This window comes from Dipodomys merriami, unplaced genomic scaffold (assembly GCF_024711535.1).
Source record: "Dipodomys merriami isolate MVZ:Mamm:240054 unplaced genomic scaffold, mDipMer1.0.p SCAF_9, whole genome shotgun sequence".
Taxonomy (NCBI): Eukaryota; Metazoa; Chordata; class Mammalia; order Rodentia; family Heteromyidae; genus Dipodomys; species Dipodomys merriami.
The window spans coordinates 45,539,553-45,565,336 of record NW_027206512.1 but is presented as its reverse complement, the minus strand read 5'-3'; the positions used below and the strand labels follow the sequence as shown (position 1 = coordinate 45,565,336).

Below are 25,784 nucleotides of genomic sequence, written 5' to 3'. Positions count from 1 at the left end.
TCACAGCAACTACATATCCCAAATAGTAAATTAAAACTTGGTACTACCACTCCAACAAATGCTAAGAGACCTTCAGTTATGTACAATACACTGGAGTCAGGCAGCACAAGAAATCAATGTCTTCCCTAAACAGCAATCGACACTATTAAATTAGATGTAGACACATAACTAGGCATGGAAGAGTACAATTGTCATATGAATACTATCAAATAATATATGAGTCACTCAGCAAATCAATGAAGTAAGTGATTTGCTGAAGGACATATAGCAACCAGTATTAAAAATGGACCATTTAGAACTATCCAATGTATGAACTTGTATATATGGTGTTTTTGACACCATAGAGAAAGGTTTTGGGAAAAGCATTTGTGATAAGTCTCTAAAATGAGTAGCAATACAAAAGAAAAAAATGGAGTGTGGGAGAGGGAAAATCAGATCAGGATCTTGAGCAAGGACAACACAAGAATAAAGACAGGAAAAGCCAACATCTGCACTGAGGAGCTAACTTGGATGAATATACATAGTTTTGAACTCACAAGGAAATAATACAAAATGTTGCTAGAGGATCTGCACTTCCTGTTTAAGGACTTCCATTTTTTTTACTACAAGAATGATTAACAAGGAAGAAACATGATTAACATATTTAAGATAAAGACAATTGACAGGAAGCACACATGTTAAAGATTAAGACAATTGACACTGAAAACAAAAGAACTCACAGAATCAGTATATTAAAACAGTTCTGCGGGGCTGGGAAGATGGCTCAGTGGTAGAGCACTTGCTTTGCATGCATCAGGCCCTGGGTTCAATTCCTCAGCACCACATAAGCAAAAAGAAAAAAGCCGGAAGTGGTGCTGTGGCTCAAGTGGTAGAGCGCTAGCCTTTAGCTGAAGAGCTGAGGGACAGTGCCCAGGCCCAAAGTTCAGGCCCCATGACCGGACCTTCCCCCCCAAAAAACAGTTTTGAATATGTATGATGCATTTTCATAAAAACTGTAATAAATCATTCAGAATAATTGTTAATTTGGTGAAGTATCTTGGCCAAGGGAAGTGAGAGAATCTAACTAAGCAACAAAACTGCCTCAGGTCTTCAGTGCATAAGCATCTAGATGGAAAGACTAGGAAGTGAAGCTGTGGCTCAACTCTTGGAGCACTAGCCTTGCTCAAGGACAGCACCCAGGCCCTGAGTTCACTAAAGGAGGATATTCTTAGGAGGGGAATCACAAAGGCTCAATTGCTGTGTGCATATGATAACATAAAATAATAGTTATTGAATGAATTCCAAGAAATGGAAATGAGGTATTCTTTTTTTCTTTGATGCTGTTTCTGTTTTCTTTACCTTTGTTTGAAAATGTATCTGTCTTGTTTGTAAGTTTGTATGTTTGGGGGAGGGTAAGGGGAGACACAGGAAAGGTGGGACAAAGGGTGAACAAATACAGCAGTGGTACTCACTAGACACTTTGTGGAATGGAAAATGAACTATGGGTGGAGACAGGAGGGGAAAACTGGGAGAAAGGAAGGGGAGACATGGTTCAAGAACAAATGTACTAATTACCTGGCTTAGGAACTGTATCCCCTCTGTACATCATCTTTACAATAACTATAGATAATAAAAATTTAAAGTAAAATAAAAATAGATGGAAAGAGTGGAACCTCTGAAATGGACTGGCATCTTTCTTGCAGAATGATTATTATGACAGGTGTACTGACGGCATGACTGTAGTCAATCAAAGGGTGGTGATGAACAGAATTCAGACAGGAGTGATTGCTTGTAGCATAGGGTCAGCAGAGAAGATGCTGAGAACTGGACAGCATCTGGGCATATTTTCTGAGTCAACTGACAAGATTGATTAGATGTGAAACATGTAAAGACAGAAATATTTAAAAACAAGAACCAGCTCACAGCCTAAGCACCTGGAGCTTCCGTTTGTTGTGAGGAAGGAAAAGTAGATTTGGTGGAATGCATGGAAATAACAATTTGGACATCTGATGTTTAAGATGCGATTAAACACACATGTTGAGATGTCAGTTAAGCATTTGAATAGGATTCTGGAATTCAGGCTACAGATTTTCACTACTGTAAAACTATAACTTAGGACTCACATAGTTAACAGCTCCTCACTACATATGTTTTGCATAAAGAATAGAGATCAGACAAGAAATAGCAATTCAATTTATTCAGGTCTAACAATAATGCATTCAAAATTAACTTTAAAATGCAAATTATTCTGATATATTTAGCTTCTTCACATTTCTATTTTTACCTGACATATTAATCTCATGAGAAATGAATGATGATATGTTTATAAGGAAAAGAAATAATCTTACCTTCTTTTTCTGCTCTGAAAACAAAAGTTCTTTGTGTTGTAACAACTTCAAATTTATTGTCTCCTTGAGCTCGTACTGCAGATACAGCAGAGATGGGAATTATTCCCTTTGAATACATCTCCTATATTGGTTAGAGAAAAAGATAACAGCACATTAAAATGAAATTGTTCTGATCTTATCCAAAAAAAAAAAAAAATGAAGCCAAGCACCGGTGGCTCACACCTGTAATCTTAGCTACTCAGGAGGCCTGAGGTCTAAGGATTGCGGTTCAAAGCCAGCCCGGGCAGGAAAGTCCATGAAACTCTTATCTCCAATAAACCACCAGAAAACCGGAAGTAGCACTGTGGCTCAAGTGGTAGAGCAGTAGCCTTGAGCTGAAGAGCTGAAGGACAACGCTCAGGCCCAGAGTTCAAGCCCCATGACCGACAAAACAAAACAAAACAAAAAAAAGACAGTATTTACAACTGTTTCTCATTAATGATTTCAATCTTAATTTTTAAAATGACATACAGATACATTGCTTTTATACCCCTGAAAGAAATCTATTAAATATCTCTTTCTATTAGGGGAAATGCCTATTTAATTTTCTCTTCGTCTGGAATTAAAAGACAGATTCTAACACAGTCTTACTTGGCCAGAATAAGATAGCTGCAAACAGCAGCAGCCAGCAATCTTTAAAACTATCTGGTCAGAATGATTTCATGGTGTTTGCAGGCATCTGCTGGCCACAGCAGGTACTGTAACTGGATTTCCAAACTACTGCAACTTCATTTTGAGGACAAGAAATACCCACAAAAACTGCTTATTTTTTTTTAATCAGTGTAGCCTACTAATTCCTAATGAATAATTTCCCCCAATTAATAAAAAAGTGGAATTAAATGGATCTGAAATGGAGAATGTAGCCATAAAATTCAATGCACACCTGCAAAATTCAGAAAATGAAGGGAAGAGGTGATGGGAGGAAGGAGGGAGAAGGCTGAAGGAGAAGGTACTGGCCAAGATGTATTATATTCATAAATTGTTTTGTACTCCTTTGTAAATTAAAGACAATAAATATAATATTACAATGATGGATCTGGCTGCTTGTCATTGACTAACACATACTATGATTTTGTATAAGCAAATCATTTCAAGATTCTGATGTTTTCTCAATCTTCATTTCCTGGATCCTCCTAAATCAATTGGTATGAATACCATCCCACAATCTGAGCTGTTTACTTAAGGTATAATATTTACTAGACCCTGTGTTAGAAAATTCAGAGGGTCCTGAAACACTCAAGGAAACTCAAAAGGTAAAAACAGCAATTTAATAAGAAAATAACTTAAATCTGAATTCAAACTAAGGGATGTATTAATACAAAGATGGAAATTCTCAATTCCCTTAAAAGATTCATAGTGTTTTTACAAACAGTGACATTTTACTATGACTAAAAACAACTCTCAACTTTGAGGTAAGTGATGAGTGAATACAGAAAGTTTTTTAAAAAACAGAATAATAGGGTAGAAAAGAAAAACATGATGTAGGAACTTGTCAAGCATGCAATAGAGAGTCAAACCGGATGAAGCTGAAAACATGCAAAAGGGTCACATTATGGAAGGTCCTGAATACCAGAAAAAAAGTGTGGACATCTCCTTAAACAGTTTCTTCTATTTCGTTCCACAGTATTATACATGTTATCTAGCACTATCCCCATTAAGAACAGGGCCCCAGTATCCAAAATAACTGGAGAGGAGAGGTACTAAATGTACAAAACTATTGTATGCAGACAGTAAGTGTCAAGTTCATAATCCTCCCTGCCATAACCTGGAGCCAAAGCAGAAAGATAAGGAACAGTGTCAGCAAAAGCTTAAGATGTCTGCATCACCCTGGTATTCTTTCCCAGCCCTTTAACAATTTCTTCTCCCTCACTAGCTCTCCTCCAACCTGTCATTCTTAAAAGTATGTGTCCATCAAAGTCCCATCCATTCTTTAACAGCATCTTAAATGCCAATCCCACCCTCATGTAGTTTTACTTTGTTATGTCTTCAGCCAAAACTGAACATGAAAATTTATTCTGTAATTTAGAACGATAAACGGGCAGCCTCATATAGAAAAAGAAGAATACCAATAAAAGATACTGACAAAATAATTGCCTTCATCTCATTTGACTTTTCTTTCTAAATCTCTCCTTAAGAAGGCAAATCCCTTCTCATTATTTCAAATACCAGCTTTACATGAGAAAATGCCTTTCCCTTGATTCTCTCTTCTCCTTTGCTACCCTTTCTTCCTTATCTATCCATTTTACTCAATCCCACTTCCTTATTTCAAGTTAACAATAATATGTTGAACAGCTCCATGAGGTACATCAAACATTAAAAATCAATTCATTCAACTTACACCTGTCCCTTAAAATATCACTCTTCTAGTCTATCACTGAACTAGGTTAAAACAATCTCTGCTAAGTGCTAGTCACTCCCACCCATATAATTTGGACTCTCTCCACATCTACAGTTAGAACTTGCTACAAAGTATTTGCCTGCTCTAAATTGTACTAACATCACTGGTCTTGTTCAGATTTTCAGACCATATCACCTGTCACCCAAATCAACACTTCCTTCTAAGGAATGCTCTTCATACCTATTTTTGATACAGATTTCCTCAACTGTTATATTTCAGCATTAAATTTACCATACTGGAGAAAATGGTTTTGTCCAGCCTTTACTCTCATGCCACCCAAAGTCATGAGGGTAGATATTCCTGATTTAAGTTAACAGTGACATGTACTTTCACTGTAATGTTATTATACATCATAACTTAAATCATATATTTGAGGTCACTGAATGAGAATATTTGATTAATACCATCTTAATAGCCTTCAAGTCATTTTTCTGTTTTCCTTGCCACCTTTCTTTATAATCTGGGCTACAGAAAGTTTTTCTGACTATCTTCCATATCCAATCAACCATGACTATACCAAAATCTAATGACTCATTTAAAAAATTTAATAATTATATAATATTTTCTAAAATATACTTTTATACTTCTGAACCTATACATTTGACTAATGCCCAGCTTACGGCAAGATTCTCCTGATCTGCCTCTCTACTTTCAACTTGTTTCCTTATAAACTTCTTGCCATTTATTGTACAAATGTCACAACAGAGAAAATTAAGGAAAGGTTCATGAAGGAAGCAAGCAAGATTGAAGTTCGAATGAGATTTTGATAGGCAGCATTGGTTAAGACGTTTAGATGAAAGAGGAAAAAGACCTATGGAAAAGTTAAATGAACAAAAAATACAGTTAAAGACATGCCCAAATATCCTACAGGATGAACCTAGAATTATTCAGAAAAGTCATTACCAAAATAAGTAAGTAAATAAATGACATGATCGGTTCACCAAAGGAAAACTCTAAAAATGCAAACAGATTTAAGTGGTAATGTCAAGCCAAAATTAAAAGACTAAATGTTCTACAGAGTGGAGGGTCCTCTACATTGTCAACTAGCTTACTGATGTGCAGAAAGGCCCAGCATTACTTGGACAAATTTAAGAACTTCTCTGCTATGAGATTTTTAGTGTCAAAATTATTTACAAATGAATCCCTAGGTGATCTGTTCCCAAACTCTTATCTGCATAAGAATTAGAGGAGCTTATAAAAAAAAACAATCCTAATCAGATAATTAACGTTTTTGTCCAATGTTACTTTTAACCCATTTTTCAGTTAAAAAATATATATGTAGCCAAACAGCACCATTCAGAAAGAAATAAGAATACCTGATATTTTCTTCCTACTGGATTTCTTTAAGGATGTTTAAAAACATATAATAACCCATATGCCTTTAACAACATTATTTAACAGGTAAGATCTTCTGCTAGAGCAACAGGGAAAAATAAATCCTTAGACAAGATCAAAATATATTTAACAAGCTAAAAACAATGTCAATTTAACGTCAGGACATTGTAGCTTCTCATTCTGTTCATTCATAATCTATCATGAGATCCCAAGGTAAATCTTATTTTTTTCAATAGTGTAGAATTAATTTTATATTTTTCTTTAACAACTAAAGGTAAAGACACTGTAGAGGGAAAAAAATATACTCAAATGACAACAGGCTCAAATGCTTACATTTTTCAGAGTGTGAAATGTTTCTTAAGGAAAGAAATTTTAAAGCATCCCTTGAGCCATAGCACACAGATATCTAGGTCAAATCTGTCATTTATCTACCACTTTCAGACAATGAAACGACCACAGGGCAATTCTGCTCACAGCTGAGTGGGAATGTGGGTGAGTTAGATTTCTTAGCAGGGGATAAAGGTATCAAGGCATTGGGAATGATGCCATTTTCTGTGACAAAATGAAGAAATCCTTATGGAGACATGATTGGACAACATTGAGGGAAGTGGAAGCAAACGAAGGACAGAGGCATCTCTGCACACTACCTTCAAGTGCACATTTAGACCATAAAAGACCCAACTGCTCTGTTCATATACTAGCTAAAATTACGCAGCCAGACAAAATAATAGCTGTGACCACACAGGTGCACACTGGATAATAACAGAAATTGCCTCCTGGTAGGAAACACCCACCCCAGTGTTTTTGTGTTTTGTTAGAGTGAAAACAATCCCCTGGACAGTTCATGGATAATTCCAAAAGAAGCTGCAATTTAAATACCTGAAAAATAAAGATTAGGCTAAGGGATTGTAACAACTCAGTGAAATATAAAGTTTTTTTTATTACATCAATATCTACAAATATGAGCGCTCCCTTCGTCCCACTGCAGTTGAGATTGGCTCTGAAAGGACAAACATACAGAAAAACAGTCCAGTGGGACACAGATACGAGACAGTTTCTCTTATCTGGGAATAAGGATCCTATCATTGATAACACCTCATGACATGGAAGCCTGTCTTACTCTTCAACAGTTTTTCTTCCCCTTCTTAATCAAACCAGGGAAAAGACACAGGTTCTAAGAAAAAGTAGCAGTCTGATCCCCTGAAATACAGGCTGTACTGAACTCACCCTTGGCACAGAAAATATGTCAATATTCAAATAGATGAGCAAATTAGACAAAGCATGGAAAGCAGTACACCAGCTTTTAAAAATGTTCATCCTGCCATCTTACAGTTCTCAAAGAGGTTTGTCCAAAACTACTTTACTTAAACACATTAACCTTTAGTTAAACCTTCTATTACTCCCAGCCTTATAATATGCAGTGTGGGACATACAATCATATGGTATCTTCTATAGAAAAGCAGGTACTCTTCTGCCTTGCAGGACTATAACAGCAATATAAGAAATCGCTGTTTGAGCCACAGATATCACTAATAATAGTCCATGGAAATCGAAATAATCAAGAAAACAATGAGAATGTGGTTAAATCTTTTAAGTTTTAAAGGGAATGTCTAAAGGTAAGCTAAAACCTATCTAATTTAGTTAACTAAAATGTGGCATATTTATTATTCCCCACTCTTTATTAATACATTTACAAATATAGAAAAATTCAATAGCATATGAGTATTTGTAATCTAGATTATATGTAACTATTATATATAGATATATTTGACAATAATTACAGTTATCCCTTTAAGCTATGGAAGAATCAGTTCCAGAAATATTTCAGACACCAAAATCCACAGTTACTCAAGTTCCTTAAAATAATGTTTTTATATTAATCTATATGTTTCCTCCTATATACTTTAAATCATCTCTGGGTTACTTATTTAATCCTGTCCAATTGAAATGCTACATAAATAGTGTACTGTATCAATGAAATAATAATAATGTCTGTGTACGAACAGTACAGGTGCCATTTCTTCTGAATATTTTTGATCCATAGTTAGTTGAATCAATACCAATATATAGTCTGAGGGTATGGAAGGCTGGCTGTACATTCCCCAAAATTGATTTAACTATGTATATATACAGATAATTGTACACATTTACAAATATTAATAAACATTCAATATGTGAAAGGCATTGGCAGATCTAATGATATTACCCCCTATGTACTTCAGTCTACAGCTATTAAGAATGAGGACATTCTCATATCTATAAAAATACATGCTTAGAACATGCAATCCACATAATGCTTTCACATAGTAAGATTTTTATGAGTTCTAACTGTAAACAATCTTCCTTATATTCATCTTCCACATTCTATTTCATGTAGCCTTAATCTCCAAAATGAAATATTTTTTTAATTTATTTTATTTTATTTTATTTGTGCAAAATGAAATATTATATACATATATATATATATATATATATATATATATATATATATAAAATCAATGCTATGTATGGTCTATCCTTTCCCAGATGAGCTTTTCATTGTTCTTTGTCTCTGGATGTATAAATATCCTAGTCCTTGAAGGCTTATAGCAAAGGAAATCTAATGCAGCAAGATTCTTCTCACTTGCAGAGTACAAAGCAATCAACCCATCCCTACTTTGCCATTTTCTATATAGAACTGACTTGTAAACATTCCTCAATGCTCTCTGTGACAAAAGCAATTTTTTATTCATCTTTATATCACTCAAAGCATTTCCTATGGTTTTGAAGACATATCATATATAATTGTTACATATATAAGCTTGAAAAATGAAATGTAAAATTATGAAAAGAATGAGTTTATCATATGCAAATTCTTTTCATCCTGATGATCTACCTCCTATTTTTAAAAACCAAACTAGTTGTTTAGTTCCCTGTAGTATTCTTAGGACACTGAAAGGCATTTTTGAAAACTGTAAGATGTACTTACCCTTTCGTTATTGAAGTAAGAAATGGTAAGGCCATCAAATTTCACCCATCTCTTCTGAAACATGCGTTTTCTGTCAAATATATGAAATTGTTATTTTACATTCAAGTACCAGAAACTTGGATTTCAAGTGCATTTGTTACATAATGATGTTGCATACTTCCCATTTGTTGGTTGTATATAAGAAATAAACTATGCTGGGCGCCAGTGACTCATGCCTGTAATCCTACCTACTCAGGAGGCTGAGATCTGAGGATCATGGTTCAAAGCCAGTCCGGGCAGGAAACTCTGTGAGACTCTTATCTCCAATAAACCACTAAAAACCAGAAGTGGTGCTGTGGCTCAAGCAGTAGAGCACTTGCCTTGACCTGAAGAGTGCAAGGAAAGCGCCCAAGCCCAGAGTTCAAGCCAAAAATATAAAATAAAATAAATAAAATTTTTTATAAAAAGAAAGAAAGTATATATAAAGAGTTTCTAGTCAGTTCACTAATACATCTAAAATAATAATACTGTTAAGAATGTTGTTAAACCAGGCACCAGTGGCTCACGTCTGTAATCCTAGCTGCTCAGGAGGCTGAGATCTGAGGATTATGGTTCAAAGCCAGCTCCGGCAGGAAAGTCTGTGAGACTCTGATCTCCAATGAACCAACAGAAAACCAGAAGTAGCTCTGTGGCTCAAGTGGTAGAGTGCTTGCCTTGAGCTGAATTGCTGAGGGACAAAGCGCAGGCCCAGAGTTTTAGGCCCATGGCCCCCCCAAAAAAAAGAATGCTGTTAAACACAGATGTGAGGTGGTGTAATGCAAAGGAGAATATGACATAAACTCTACCACTAAACTCATGTCCAGCAATGCTTAAGTGAAGATACACATAAAACTTCCATCCCTCATTACGTTTCATATACATATTTTAATGTACCTTGATTTTTGCTTTACTGAATGAATAATATATTTTTCTGAACTAGCAAAGCTTTCTTAATTGGATTTATGCATGTAAATTATTAATTTCAATTATTATAAGCTACAGAAGCCCTGTCAAAATATAATCATTTACAATCACTCAAAATGTGTTTAAATGTTTATTATTGTTGTTTACTTTTTTCTTAAAAAAGGACCATATGAAATTACATTCAATTTAAGGTTGTTACTATCATATAATAATATCCTGTTAAGGCTTAAAAAATAAAACACTCAGTTGTTCTAAGTTTCTAAGTGAGAAATGCTGAACCTCTTCTATTTAGGCTTGTTTTTATTTTGCTTTATACTTCTCCCTTTCCTGAAGTTAGACAACACACTGATTTTGAAATCCTGTTCTCTCTGTGGCTTTCAGTATGGACCAGTACCATCTGGATATGTCCGGCTTTTAAACTAGCTTCTTCTTGAAACAAAACTATTTTAGAAGAGTCTCTTCTAAACAAACAGGTAAACACCAACCAAGTTCACCTTAACCTTTTTCAGTTTTCTAACACATTTAAAGAGTTGATATTAACTTCCTGTGGCTTTTCAAAGATTTAAAGACAGAAAGAGAACTTCCGTGCTTCTGAAGAGTTTCGTCTTCTGGCAGCTTCCCTGTCACATGTGTATTATACTTCTGTGAGGCACAGCGAGCCACCCAAACCAGGTCAGCAATTGTAAGCGCCTGAGGTCAAAGTAGACCAAGTCATGTCAAATGGAGGACGTTTCTCAGTACAGACAGAAGAAAAGAATTAGGTATGAAGTAATAAGAACATTGAAGGACCTTAACACCTTCTAACCACACAGACCACCAGGCCTGATCTCCCTTATCTCTTTGTTTCTTGAAACTTCCCTTGGCCTGTGTGCAGTGTCTCTTCTTCACACTGCAGCCGTGTTAGAGACATTGGTTTTCACTTTCATCAAAAGTTAAAAGGTAAAGAAATCAATATTAAGCAAACACGCTATAATTATACACTGAATACATAAATGATCACTTTGCTCTCATATCATGTTTATCTTTGCCATACTTAAAAGGCAGGCAAGTACTTTATTACACAATCCCCACCATAATTTGGTAAATCAAGATTTTTGGTTAGGGACCCATCTACTCTGTACCACCTACGGCAGTAAGTTAATAGCTCAGCAGCTCGTAGAATATCCCATTTTAAAATAAAACTAATCACCATGTGTGGAGGGAGATGGTGGCCACAAGCATCTGTCCCCCATCTTCCCCTGATTAACTTCTTATCTTTCAGGATTATTCCTAAACCATGTACACATAAACTACTTTCCTGATGACCCAATCCAAAACTCATCACAAAGCTATACTATCTCAAAGCAACTTCCACTTATCTCCTAGCACTCAACACAATCTCTGGTCAAATAAACTTGTTCACTTGCTTACTAGCATTCTCTCACTCCTGATACTTCACAAGGGCCAATTTTGAGCAACAACTGACAGTAATAAATATGGCACTAAAAACAAGAAACCGTTGAATAAATGATTATACAGTCTTTTTCCAACTATGGAAAAGGTATTTCAAAAACAAAGCCCTCTATTTAATCTTTTTAAAATAATGCTTGAAGAAAGGGAGGAAAACCATTAAGAACTCAGAATTAAATTCTACTTGCCAAAATACCAAATAAAAACAGCTTAGCATAATTGCAGCTACATGGAGTCATAAAGCTCTGTAGACTTCTACTACAATTTACATAAGCAGTTGTGAGGTCCGGGGTATCTTCTAGGAGCTAGTAATTATGTCTGCTGGTAAATGAGAGGTAAGAAAGAAGCCGGATAGCTCAGCATTTCTTAGGCATAGAGATCAAAGATGCTACCATCTGATGAGCTACATTTCCCTCTCTGGCACTGTACTGCTAAGCACATACCCTACTCTTGTATCTTTGAAAAAGCCAAAGAAAATCAGAAGCTATGAATCTCAAGGCCTAAAATAAAATGCTCACAACCATTTGAATTTTCTCAATGTCAGCTAACCATTAAATGTGCTTGATTTTAAACTCAGTATTTTTTAAATTAAATCTCTCTCTTAATCAAGGAGAGAACAATTAAAGATGACAATCCCATCCCAAATAGAAAAGCAATGAGATCAAGACATGTTTGTGAACATCCATAATTCTAGCATTAGAGAGGCAAAGGAAGAAGGAGGCTAAGTGTGAAGCCAGCCTAGGTTGCACAGAGAGACTCTGCTATTGAACTATAGAGAGCAGAGATACAGAGAGAGACAGTGCAAAGGGACAAGGTGGGAAGAAAAAGAAAAGAACAAGAAGCACATGGTATAAAAATACTCAAATGTTTTTGCCTTCATGCAATTGTTTCTAACATATTTATAAGATGATTTTTTTGTTGCTTTGTATGTCCCTCCCCCACGGTGGGGAGGGGAAGGAAAAAAACAAATCATTTAAAAAGGGATACAGGTGGACCCATTGCAACAATGAGATGTACAAGATGTTATGTCGAGAAACGAACTTTATAACTTTGGCTGAGGGGGGAGGGAGGGGAAAGGTGGGATTGGGAGAGGGGGAGAAGGGAAGGGATAGGAAGGGGAAACAAAGAGGAGGCAACAATGCTTGATAAGAAATGTACTCATTATCTTGCCCATATAATTGTAACCCTTCTGTATGGTATTTTCACAATTAAAAAAATAAAAAAATAAATGTAGCAAAGCAAAGAGACACCATTCTACAGTTTAAGCTGTTTTGCAATCTTACACCAAAATGTCACTTCTGATAATCATTCATTCATTCTGATATTCATTCAAACTCTTCAAACAATACATTCAGGCCCCACTCTCATCACTAGACCTTTTCTTGCCCCATAGTCTTCTCATTTTCTGTACTTTGGAAAGTGTTATCTAGCTCCTGACATAGTAGGATCCTTTCTTTCCTCCAGTTCTTAGCTTAAAGGTCATTTCCTCCAATCACACAGATCCTTATTCTCTTGCTCCATTTCTTCACATTAATTAAACACACCAAAACATAATTATATGTTGTTTTGTTTTGTTCATGTCCCACACTAGATGTGAGATGCTTGAAGGTAGATGGCATTTGTTATGTTTATATAAAGTCACTAAGGGCCACTGGTCTTAGTATATAAAATATGCTTAATAGATATCTAGTAAATGAAAGGATTTAAGTGGAAAATGCATATTCAATTTTATATTTTATAATTCTTATATAATTTATATTTTATAATTCTTAAATTTCATTTTTTGCTTTATTTTCAAATGCTACAGTGTTTCTATTAAGACAGAATCAAAGTTTTATGAACCTAGATCATTACTGGGAAAATGATGATCTATTCTAGAAAGTTGAAAAACTATCAAATGTAATATAATTTAAAATATTCTGTATTTAAAAAGATTTAACCAACATATCCCAATACTTCTACTCCTCTGTTTCTAGTAACTACAATTCTACTCTATTTTTACAAGTCTGATAGTTTAACATTACACATATAAGTGGTGTTAGTCAAAAGGACAAATGTTCAATTGAAGCAATTTTGGAAATGCAATGTAAGTCTGATGACCATGTAAGTCTGTCTTACCGTAGTAAGATATTTTATACATATAATTTGCTAAGAAAAATAGATGGTAGGTGGTCTCGTAACCAAAAAAAGGGTAACATTTGTTATCATTATTTTGGTTAATATTACTATTTCACGATGTACACAACTGTCCTACTTCTTTAATACAATGTTTGTCATACACTGTATTTTTTATGTAACATGTATTTAATACTTCCCTATTTAATATAAAAATAATTAACTTCAAATGTCTCTTAGCTTTAATTTACATAAACAATGAGTAATCTATGTTGCTCATTAAATGTGTCAACATTCAATTAACTATTTGCTGCATATGAACATCATAATTGAATTATAAAAATTGGTTTATTAAAGACAGGAACTTAGACCCATTTATCCTTCCTTGTAGTATTATTTCCCTTCCTATCATTGGATTTGGAGTTAACACTGTAAATCCTATAAATTAATCAAAATGTCCTCTGTATAATTAAAAGAGAGCTTGAGAAGTAGTTTGCTTCAATATTCTAATACAAAACTTTAAACTATTTTGGACAGGTACACTGGCAGATGCACTCTCCAAAGTATTCTTGCTGAGGTAGGAGGACAGAGAGTTCTAGAAAAGGATGGGCTACATAGTTAGTTCTAGGTCCATGAAGGGCTACATGGTGGCACTCTCAATCAAAGCAAAAAAGAAAGCTTTTAGTTTAATAAATATGGGTGGAACACTAAATTTTTAAGAACTGTTCTATGACAGTAACAAATGTTTCTCTCCTTTATTAATACACATATCCTAGGCATTGCACAACGAATTCCAGTGGAATTAGTATGATTAAAATACATGCTATTGGGGATTGTTAAAGTACTTTTAAAGTTTTCACTAAAGTTAGACTTTTACATGTTATTTATCTGATTAATTTGACCTATGAACATCTATAGCACAAAAAGACAAAGTACAAAAGGCAGAACCACTTAGCCTATTGCAGAACCTAGGCTGCAATAATGTGATACAGATTCAACCTGAAATAACAATGATGACAGCATTAAAAAGAACTGTAATGCTTCAATCAATAAAGAACTATATTTGCCAATGCAAAATAGTCATCACTTTCATAATAATACCCAGTGCTTTGTTACAGGCCCTGTGACAAACTACGTACAGTCAGTAACTCATTTAATCCCCCATACGATCGTCAGAGACAAGTAATATTATTATCCTCAACTCTCCTGATGGAAGCTCCTGATGGAAGACCAGAGCCACTGTTTGTTTACATAATTTCCCCAATGACACAGAACAAGTAGAGAGTGTACTGGGAAGTCAAGGCTAACCACACCAGAAAGACTCCAGTACACTGGATGGCAAAGCATTCTGGAAATACCTTTAGGAAATAAAAACATTTAACCTCCGCACATTTTACAGGTGAGTTCCTCCACACATTTTATAGGCGAGTTCAATTTGGCAAACTGTTTCAGAATTCCTCCAGGAAAAAGAAAAGGTAAGATAGACAGAAAAACACATTAGCCTGGGCTTTATCTTATTTTGTTTTTAGGGTTCTGAAGGGAAACATTTCTTTAAGAAGCTTTTTAAGAATAATTTATAAGGCTTGTGTAGTATTATTGAACGGATTTCTACAAACTCTTCCCTGGAGCTGTGGTAGGGCAGGTGGTGTAAAGTTTCAACAGCTTTCATAAAAACAGCCTCACCACCTGGTGTCAGTTTGGTTGCCTCCAAATGGGTATCTTAAAACCTCTTTTTAACAACAGTGTACACACAGCAGTTACATCTGTATTTGTGAAGTGCTCCTACATAGGCCCTCCAGTTTGCTTTCATTCCCAAGGACCACCAGTTATTGTTATCTTTTTAAAGACTATGTTCTTAAATGTTAAAATGTCCCAAAACCCAACAAGCATGCTAAAAGACAGTATTAATTTAAGGTGACAGAGGCCACCGAATTGTCACCTTTGAAATCCCCCAACTGGAATGAACCTTAAAGGCGCTATTTCAAATTAATAGTGTCTACTCGTGATGTGTCATCAGATATGCATTTCTCACTTACTCTCAATAACCTCAAAAAAGGAGAGGATATTCTCAACATGCTATTCCATATTTACCTCCCTTATTTGCATAATCCTAAAGGATTCCAGCTTATTTTATTTTCACATCTACTCTGACTGCAATCTCAAAAAGTTTAGATTTTTGCTTTTTACCTACCATTTTTAATAACTTTAAAATTAATTTAATAACTTAATGTTTATTAATTTAATAAAATGATCTTTAATTATTTTAATGTGTTTTCTTATTATTCTTTGAAATCTGAAGCTACTAAATGATACTGCATTAGAAATCTTTTATATAGAGTAAAGAGCAAGGAAATAAACCAGTATTTCAGTGAAATGGCAGTGATTTACTGAAGTGTACTTTGAAGCAAATAACTAACAATTACCAAGAACTAAATGAATGACAAAACAAGCACAAAATATAACTTCTCTTCAAACCCAACTCTGAACCCTTCAAATGAGGAGGGAAGGAAGTATTTAATACCAAGTTCCAAGGGCCAGTGTTAAAACCCAAATTTTATTTTTAGTATTTGTTCTTTGTTTGGCTAGTATCTGCTATTTGTTCATACCTCATAGGCACAATGTGATGTTTTGACTTGTGTATTTATTAGATAATCACCAACTCAAGGGTAATGAGCACCTGATCACCTTAAACTTCTATATTTGTTCAAATGCATCTCTTCTAAGGTATGGAATGTATTATTGCTAATATTACTGAGATTTCTATGACACCAAACCAGAACTCACGCTTCCTAAACTTTCTCCATTGCTTCAGCTCTCCCCTGCCTTAGGTAAGCATTATTGTACTTCTCGCTTCTATGAGATTCACTATTCTCTTCCTGGCATATCTCACTTAGCACAGCATCTTCTAGGTCTACCCCATGCTGTTGCAAATGTCAGGATTTTATGTGCAGCCTGAATTTAAAGTGCAACTGCTATTTTTTATTTTAAATCTCACATATGGCTTACCATTTACTGAATGCAGTATACAAAAATCAATATTATTTATATCTCTTTCTTCTATGGAGCCATCTTCTAACATGAACTACCTCCAAGTGAAGACGATCAACTAAGCATCTACATTTACTTTCATAACTCTGCAAAATACAGAGACATGCCTTCAAAACAGCACTGATCCACAGAGATGACAGTAACAACATTTACAAATCTGGAAAGAAGAAGGGCTAGGAACTATCGTTGAATCCTTGAAGGAAGCGTGGATCAGTGACTCATACTTTCAATCCTAGCTACTCAGGAGACTAGGATCTGATAATTAAGGTTCAAAGCAAGTTTGAACAAACAAGAGACATTTTTCCTGCAATGAATCAGCAAAAGAAGCAGAAGTAGAGGTGTGGCTCAAGAGGTTCAGCATTAGCAGCTAGTCATAAGCCAGCCAAGCAAGTGCAAGGCCCTGAATTCAAACCTTAGTGCCATCAAAATAAATAAACAAAACAAAATTCAGTACACTAGGGATCTAGAAGACCATGGATTTCTGATCTGATAAAGATTGTCACACATGATAAATTATCAATATACCTGGTTAGAAAAAGAAAATCAGAAGCCAGGTACTGGTGGCTCATGCTTGTAATCCTAGGTACTCAGGAGGCTGAGATCTGAGGATCAAGCCCATGACCAACAAAAAAGAAGAGGAAGGAGGAAGAGGAGGAGGAGGAGGAAGAAGAAGAAGAGGAGGAGGAGAAAAAGAAAAAACAGGTATGGTCTCTCTCTATATAGATATATCATCTATATTTTCTCGGGAATATTTAAGCTCTGCTTTATTCAAACAAAGGATGGGATGGGAACAGAGAGAAAATAAAAACACAGAGCTATGCATAGAAAATCCCCAGACAGTAATTCGGAAGAAAGCAGGGTGACTGTTGTGCAACAGGACTGGGAACAACCAGCCTAATAAATGAGTTCTCTTAGGAGGCTATGGATGATGAAACTGGCAAGTCTACTCCTTTGGTTACTTCAGAGATTTATACTTCCAGGAAGAATCTCTGGACAAACAAACAAGCACATCAAAAAAAGTTAAGCCAACAACTACCACTGTAACAACAACAAAAAATTCAGTGATTTTTTTAACTCCAGGGAAAAAATAGAACTTGTAAATGAAAGCAAATCTAATTTTCTATGCTACATGATTCAAACATGTATACTAAACACTAGAAAGCATACAAAGATAGATTAGGAAAGACCGCTATGTAACAATAGCATTTATAGTCATCAGAGTATAGAACTTAACAAATACAATCCAAGTATTTCAAATAACCATATTTTTAAAAATGGGGTTTATGCTAGAAGGAAAGGAGATGTTGGTGGCAAAAACAAATACAATCTTCATACTTGTACATCTATAATTAACTGAAAAGTTTTAAAAATCAGAATAAAATACATAGGCTAAATGTGTGGCTCAGCAGAAGAGCTCCAGCAGCACTAAATTAAAAGTAAATTCAATTAAATACACAATTAAATGACAAACTTGAAGCTAACTGCCTCTTGTAAAGAAGATGAAAAGGAAAGGAAGTTGCCATTTTTTTAATACATTATGTATTAAAGCACTATGTACTTTAGTAACAATTCTAAAAAATACCAAATATAAGGTATTCTGTCAAGGTAAGAACTGACAAAGACTCAATATTATCAACGGTCACCTCCAATAAAAGTCTTCTTCTGAAGAAAAAGAAAACTGAGTTTACTGAACCCCAATTAAGTGTCGGGCTCAAAATTACCTCCTTTTCCAAGGATTCTCATTGGGGACATTTTGATCTTGACCTCACACTTTTATGTGAGGAACAGAAGTACTGAAAAATAGCACATTTGAGACACACAGCAAATGAATGAAATCTTGACAGAATTTTAGGTTGAAGACACTGCAATTGCTCTTGCACACTCTTCCCTTTTTAGTTACTTTTACATTTAATAGGATCGTAGAAAATGGTTTCCTATTTTGTTATTCACCAGGTTAAACTTTTGTATCTGCATTCTAAGGGAGATGGATATACTTGTTATATAATAAGATATACTTGTTATTATATAATAAGAGTTTTAGTCAAACTATCTAATCTGGTCTATGCTGATGGGTTATGAGCCAAATTTGTCCACTGCCTGTACTTTTAAATAAAGTTTTACAGAAATCCATTCTCTTTTGTTGGTTCACATATCTTTGGTAGCTGCTTTTATGCTACAGCTACTGAGTTGAATAGCTGTAACAGAAAGCATTTGGCTGTGAAGCTTAAAACTTCTACTATTTGCCCCCTTTATACAAAATATTTACTCATATCTGCTGTAATGGAATACCAAATGCCACGTCAATCAGTGAATCCTGTAACAGAGTCATGGGGCCATGAATTTATAAAGCTCAGCAAACTTTTCATAAAGAATGAGACACCCTCAATTTTTCTAATTAATGAGCATCCTAAAGGCCCTCAAAATAGCCCCTACAGTCTAAGAACAAATCTTACATTCTACCTAAAATCTAATAAACACATGCTTCTCAGAAAATTATGTGCATTTCTCTCTAGCTATAATAATATAATCAGAGAGTTTTAAAAGTTCCTAGTGAAGAAAAAAAACTTTAAAAAAGAACGTTTTATTTACTTTTCTACCTCCAATCATATATTGGCACTCAAGAGAAAAGCCACCAAAAATTCAATTATTTCCTTCAAAATGGAAAAATATAAAATATAACAAAAATTACAGCATCTAACCTTAGGCAAGTTCCAACTAAAAAGGATACAAAAATCAATGCTTTGACGAAAAAAGAGAGGAAAATGTTCTAATCGTCCCAGAGGTGGCCAAAAATGGTCATGTTTTCTCCATCCAGATCCCAGGTGCTGAAGACTGTACCAAGGGTCTGCTGGCTCTTTTTGTGGTTCTAGGGGCTCCCTAAACACTTCAACTGTACAGAAATGAAGCTCTGAGAACATTCAAGCTCACTGTGTCACTTCACCAATGTGAATATGCAAGTGCTGATTCATGCTTTTAATATTTAAATACACATTTGTCAATAATGCTGACAACTTATAAAAGTAGGAAATACACAGAGTACACTACTTTGTCATCAAAATGCAGCCAAAAGGAACAACACTAAATAAGTGATACTAACAGTACAGTACTTCAGTATGTTCAAAACCGTAATTTGTAAGAAAAATAAAATCTATCTATCTAGTATTAACCATGTAATTGCTAATCATAAAACTTGTGGTTTTAAACATTTTTTTAGAAAACATAATTCATGTTCTTTACATATATATGAATTATAATATGTAAGAAATATAATTCTGCATCCATTAGATTTCTGCTTCTCCTTAATTCTAAAATGATTTTAGTTCAAACAAGTCTTTATACAAAGGGAGTATATTTTCAGGGAAGTACTACAGAAAGCCAATAAACTCTAAGTACTCAACAAATCTGCAACTTAAACATGGGCAAATAATTGAATAATTCATGAGAACCATTTTGAGTAAATACTTCAAAAAAATACTTTTTTAAGTGACAATGCCAGGGAGAGTGTCTATGCTTAACACCTACAATTCTACCTACTCCAGATACGGAGATCTAAAGATCTAAGCATCATGATTCAAAGCTAGCCCAGGCAGGAAAGTCCATGAGATTCTTATCTTACCCACCAAAAAGCTAGAAGTGTAGGCATGGTAGAAGTGATTGAGCACTATCCTTGAGGAAAAAGAAGCTCAGAGGTAGCACTCAGGAACTGAATTCAAGCCCCAGGACCAGCACCAAAAAAACAAAAAACAAAACAAACAACAACAACAACAAAAAACAGGATTCCAGGAAACAATTCTAATTAAATATAATCCCTCTCCCAAGACTTCTCAGTATAATGCATACAGGATATACGTTACTTAAATATCTGAAATAAAACTACTTTAAAATATTTTAAATTAATAAAATTTAATATAAAAATTTAATTTAAAAATCTAACTACAATAGTCTCATATTCCCAAACAGAACACTGTTTTGATATGAACAAAATCCACAGTGTGGACTGAATAACATCAATTCAACTCTCTACTGTTTTCCTTTGTTATAAATTAGAACACAGAATAGTGTACAACAGTGTGAGATTAGTAACTAACATTAGGAACCTAGATACAAAGTACTAGCTTTCAGTTATTTAGAACCTCAATGAGCACAGCACTGCACACATCCCTCTAATGTCTAAAGGCTAACATCTGCAAAAGTGCGCTGAACATCCTAAGAAACTCACTGCAGGGAGATGTGAAGGTTGGCATAGGAAACTCACAGGTATAAAAATGGACAAATGTGAACTTTTCAAAATCTACTTACGAAATGAAAGACGAATAAATACATACCCTTGAGGAGAAAGCTTGTCTAGCCATCCAGCTTTAACCTTTGTTGGAGAAGATCCATAAAAACAGGCGTAGGGAGAGATGGCATTTGAGGAAACGGCTGATGGCTCGGCATTTCCACTTGTTGAGCTTAAAGGATAACTGTGCCTGTTTACAGAGTCTGAATTTAATGTTTTTTGGATCTTTGACTTAGACGCCTTTGAATTTTTTCTTTTTAAACTCTGGAAGCATTCTTCTACTGTTGAGTATTCTGATTCAGAAGTAGAGTCACCTAGAAAATTGTTTTTATCCTCTCGAGGTATCCAAATATCTTCTACTTTGTCTTCACCAATTTTCTCCTTCCTGTTATCATAGATGCTAAACAGAAAGAAAGAAATGGGATTCAAGTTTCAACGTGCTAGATGAGACTTACGCATTCACAATTTCTTTGTTATTATTTGTTTGTTTGGGGAGTTTATGTTACTTATAAATAACCAATCATAGAAACCAAAGGCCAGAATAGTCTTAAGAGTTCAATTACCTTCTCCGATAATTTTCAAAACTTCTCAAGAAAAATGAGAAGAAATACTCTTGCTGGGCACCAGTGGCTCATGCCACTGGTGAGGCTGAGATCTAAGGATCAAGGTTCAGAGCCAGCTGGGCTGGAAAGTTTATAACACTCTTATCTCCAAGTAACCACCTGAAAACCAGAAGTAGTGCTGTGGTTCAAAGTGCTATATTTGAATACAATTAAATTGTAAGTATAATTTAACTAATTTAACCTGGTTCCTTTTGGTTTTGCAAGTTTGGTGCAGGTAGTAAGGATGGAGACTGATCACAGTTTTTACATCTCAATTTAAATATTATAAGCATAAATCAGTGACTCAACTCAATCTCTAATATCTGGGCAACATTATAAAACATTAGGTTATCTGTACATATTCTTTCCAGCTCCCTGCCCCCTTTTCAGTCAATACAAGTTCTACCATAATGTAATAAAATGGAGATTATATCTGATTGCTCAGAACGTCAGTACTGTTTCAGTATTATGTTTCACACTCCACATATCTAGCCAAAAAGTATTGTCCTTGTATATTCAGAAGGTAAACAGTGTAGAAGGCATAATCATTGAAACTCATTAGCTAAGCACATTCCTATAGATTTAAGAAATGTCAGGATAAATTCACGCAGTAACTTATGCAAAACAAAACCCTTAACAAGGAAGTCTTTGCTAATGGATGAAATGGTATGCCAAAGAGTCAAATTACATCTTTCCAGATGCCAGAAAGCTTTAAAAACTATGACTTATTTAAAGAATGATTTAGCCTAAGCCTTTTCACTTTTTGGATTATAATGGATTCACACCAAAGGCTCACTGCATGATTGTAATGAGTAACACAACAGTGTTACCCTTAGAAAATGAAAGGTAAATAGAAAATAAAATGAATGCGAGATAATCCAGTATTCCAAGAAGTTCCGATAGAAAACTGAGGGGAAAAAATACAAAATCTAAATTAATGCCTACAAATTCTGCTTCATTTTGTCCGACACAATAACAGAGTAATCAAGTCTCTTCCCAACAACGAAACTCTAACAGAAAGTACATACTATATTTGTAAAGTACTACAATTAAGCAGTATTTTTCTCACTGCTCTTTTGCCTTTAAATTAATGTAACCTGCCATCTTTGAGAGGGGCAATGGGTGGACTTAGAATAAGACAAAATAATCTCCCATATAATTGTTATTAAAAGCCTAAAGGAAATTTTTGAGTTTATCCAGGTAACTATTTTCTTAGGACTAAAATATAAAACTATAAACCACAGCTTAGATTTTAAAACATTTATTCTAACAAATGACTCATTGTCAGTCATGAAATGATACCTTGATCTGATTAAAAAAGAGTTCCTTGAAGTGGCTGCTTCATCTTTTTCTTCTTTGGTCCAAAATTCATTCCTTATAGATCTCTTCTATTTAAAAACAATGTACAGTTAATGTTTTGCTTTTGGGTTCAAAGATAGTCTCACTGTGGCAATGTTTTAGAAAGATATACAATATCTGACTTTAGTTCTATTAAATGTCTCATTGCTTAGATTAACATTATTAGTAAAATATGTAATTAGGGAGATTACATTAAACAGCAACCTTCTGATGCAACTTCTGATTATATTTGAATTATACCTCAGCATTGAAACTTAGGACAAAATGTTCTGTAAGAACAAACTCATACTTTTACTCCTCCCCGATACACGTTTTCTCTCAACTTCTCTATTGTCAAGACCAAGAAATAAAGCTGGAAAGTAGGAAAAGTACTACAAAGGAAATCCTGAACAATAAACTAAGTAAAATACATAAATAATCAAAAACTAGCATATTTAAGAAGTCTGTATTTGATTACGAAGCAGAGCAAAATCTGAGGAGTTTTTGTGTTTTTTTCCCTTACCAACAGTAAGTTTACCAAGTAGCAAATTTTTAAAGCCTATTCCTAAAAGTAACATGAAAATGTGTTTTATGATATAGTTTTTTTCTGTTTTTAAGATACAGTTTTTCCATAATTATATTGAACGGAAACTTTACTCTCTAGAAATCTCATTCTTCAAAATCATGCATTCTTCAAACAGTATATAGGAAAGTAAAAAGATACATATAATCAATCAGTAGGGTGAAGAACTGATCATGGAAAAAATGAAACAAAACATATGGGACTAACCTTGGCATTTTCTAGATTTTGGAAGAGAAAGGTCTCTCCATAAGGAAAGATGGAAGATGAATTCTCCTCATTTGAATCTTTTGGGGGAAATTACAGAATGAGAATGGAAAAAGATGAATAACATGGAATAGTTGGGAGGGGAAAAGAAATAAAAGCATGTATTTAAATATTTTTCAGCAATATCAGAACTTAAGCATTATTCTGTGAGAGTCCAAAATTATGTTCACAATTCTTACTTCCCCCAGGTCAACTATCCCCATTACAATGCTTTTAATGCACCACTCCCTGTATACACTAATTCTTTCACACCCACATACTCACTTTTCAATTATCACAGTGCTGACTTATGATCTAGATTAACATAACCAAGTACACTGCCCACAGGAAATACAAACTGCCCTGTGTCATTCAAAATTCTAATTCCTAAATAAGAGGATATTCTCTATGATATGATCTTAACTCTATGGTCCAAGAAAACAATTATAAGCAGATCACTACCACATAGTTATTAAAATCTCACAATCTATTTAGTTGTTTATCACCACTATGAACACACCTGTAATGACATTATTTTAGGAGAACTATACTTAATCTCCAAGAAAGAATTCACACTACTTGTATTTCTGTTCGGGCAAATCAAAGGCAAGGATAGTCGATCATTTGCCCTGTTATTGTCACGAACACTGTTCCTCACCTTATATAAGCAGAATTTTCCAACAGAAAGGAAAGCTCTGCTAAGCACCCATTTACCACAGCTATAATGTCAGCTCTTTCCTGTTACCATGGAAAAAAGCACTTTCCATATATCTCTGTCCTGCAGCTCAGACCGCCTGAAACCATTCATTTTAGTTAAATGTCTTCAATTTTGACTAATGATAAGTGAAGCTTGCTTAAAAATTCTTTTTCGATAAGCATGTACAAATTTTGGGGTGTCTGAGTATATTACAGTCTTTTGTTCACTTACCTGTAACACTTTTGAAGTACTCTGAACACTGGCACAGTTTCTCACATTATTTCCTATTTTACAAGTGGGCTGCCCTTCTCAACCACAATTTTAACACATTTTTTAAGACTATCAAATGAGTAGGAACTAATTTATAGAGACTTACTTTTCAGTGTCACAGGTTTTCCAGGTGAGGTAGTAACATTTCTTCTCTCACGGAAATAGCTTAAATCAAAGGTAAAAAGTTATGAGTTATTATTTACTACCCTGAGTAGTAAAGAAACATGTGGAGACAGCAACATTCAAAGTAAGTCTGATTTGATATGAAGAAAATGGCTAAATTACACAAATACATTTTTCTATACAACATTTTAAATGGAAAATTAAAAAAATCTATTTACAACAATGCTATTACACTTTCAGTTAAAAGCACATACCAGTAAGTCAAACACCAATTTCAGAATACTGGTTAAAACTCTTGCCATGGAGGGAAGAAGCAAGAAAGAATAAGCCACTAAAATGTATTATTTCTCAACCCACTGAAGTTGAGGTCTACATGACAAAACTACTTTCAATCAAGATAGTATACGGTAATATCACTATTTTTAACTACTTTCTATATGTCTGATATTTGACAAATTAAAAATAACTTTGTCTAAATATTTTTGTTGTGGTTTTTCATTTTTTTCCTTAGTGATGATTCATACCACAGTCACTAAACTGTATAAACTAAGAGGATGCTTCTACTCCCCCAAAGGAAGTCATAATTTTACTTCCTTTTTCATCACACGCCTTGTCTTCCTTCTCCCCTTACCCAAGATTTCAGACCAGGGTTCCTCAAGTATTCCACCAGAAATATACTAGAATATGTATATAATTAATGAAAGGCACAGAAATTGTCCAGTATGAAAATGAATGGAGGAAATTAAATACATGTACAGAGCCTGACTTGTAGATTTTCAAAATAGGGAAGTTTTTAATTGAAACTTACTCTTAATAAAATGTAAAAATATATATCCAAACAAAAGTAAAATTTAAATACCCAAATAGTAAGAAAATGTAAAAAAAAAAAAGTAAATAAGAAAACATCTACGATTTTGAGTCTATTAAATGATTTGATAATATATTTCTCCAATATTAGTTTCATTATCTCTAAGTCCCTAAATTAAGCTTTTTTACTCTTTCTGAAAATAGAGGAAACCTACTGATTA

At 34.4% G+C, this 25,784-nt stretch overlaps 1 protein-coding gene across 4 annotated transcripts in view; it reads right to left on the bottom strand.

Annotated features, from left to right (window-relative positions):
- Arap2 (ArfGAP with RhoGAP domain, ankyrin repeat and PH domain 2) overlaps nucleotides 1–25,784 on the bottom strand; it is a 149,605-nt gene that overhangs the window by 100,070 nt on the left and 23,751 nt on the right. For 3 of the 4 annotated variants that reach the window (XM_070012975.1, XM_070012978.1, XM_070012976.1), the window contains exons 3-8: nucleotides 24,740–24,798; nucleotides 23,631–23,707; nucleotides 22,805–22,890; nucleotides 20,947–21,300; nucleotides 9,068–9,137; nucleotides 2,328–2,448 (exon numbers count right to left, since the gene is read on the bottom strand). In XM_070012975.1, coding sequence (XP_069869076.1) covers nucleotides 2,328–2,448; nucleotides 9,068–9,137; nucleotides 20,947–21,300; nucleotides 22,805–22,890; nucleotides 23,631–23,707; nucleotides 24,740–24,798 — 767 coding nt within the window. The remainder of the gene's footprint in view (nucleotides 1–2,327; nucleotides 2,449–9,067; nucleotides 9,138–20,946; nucleotides 21,301–22,804; nucleotides 22,891–23,630; nucleotides 23,708–24,739; nucleotides 24,799–25,784) is intronic. The other variant, XM_070012977.1, reaches the window with a different exon arrangement.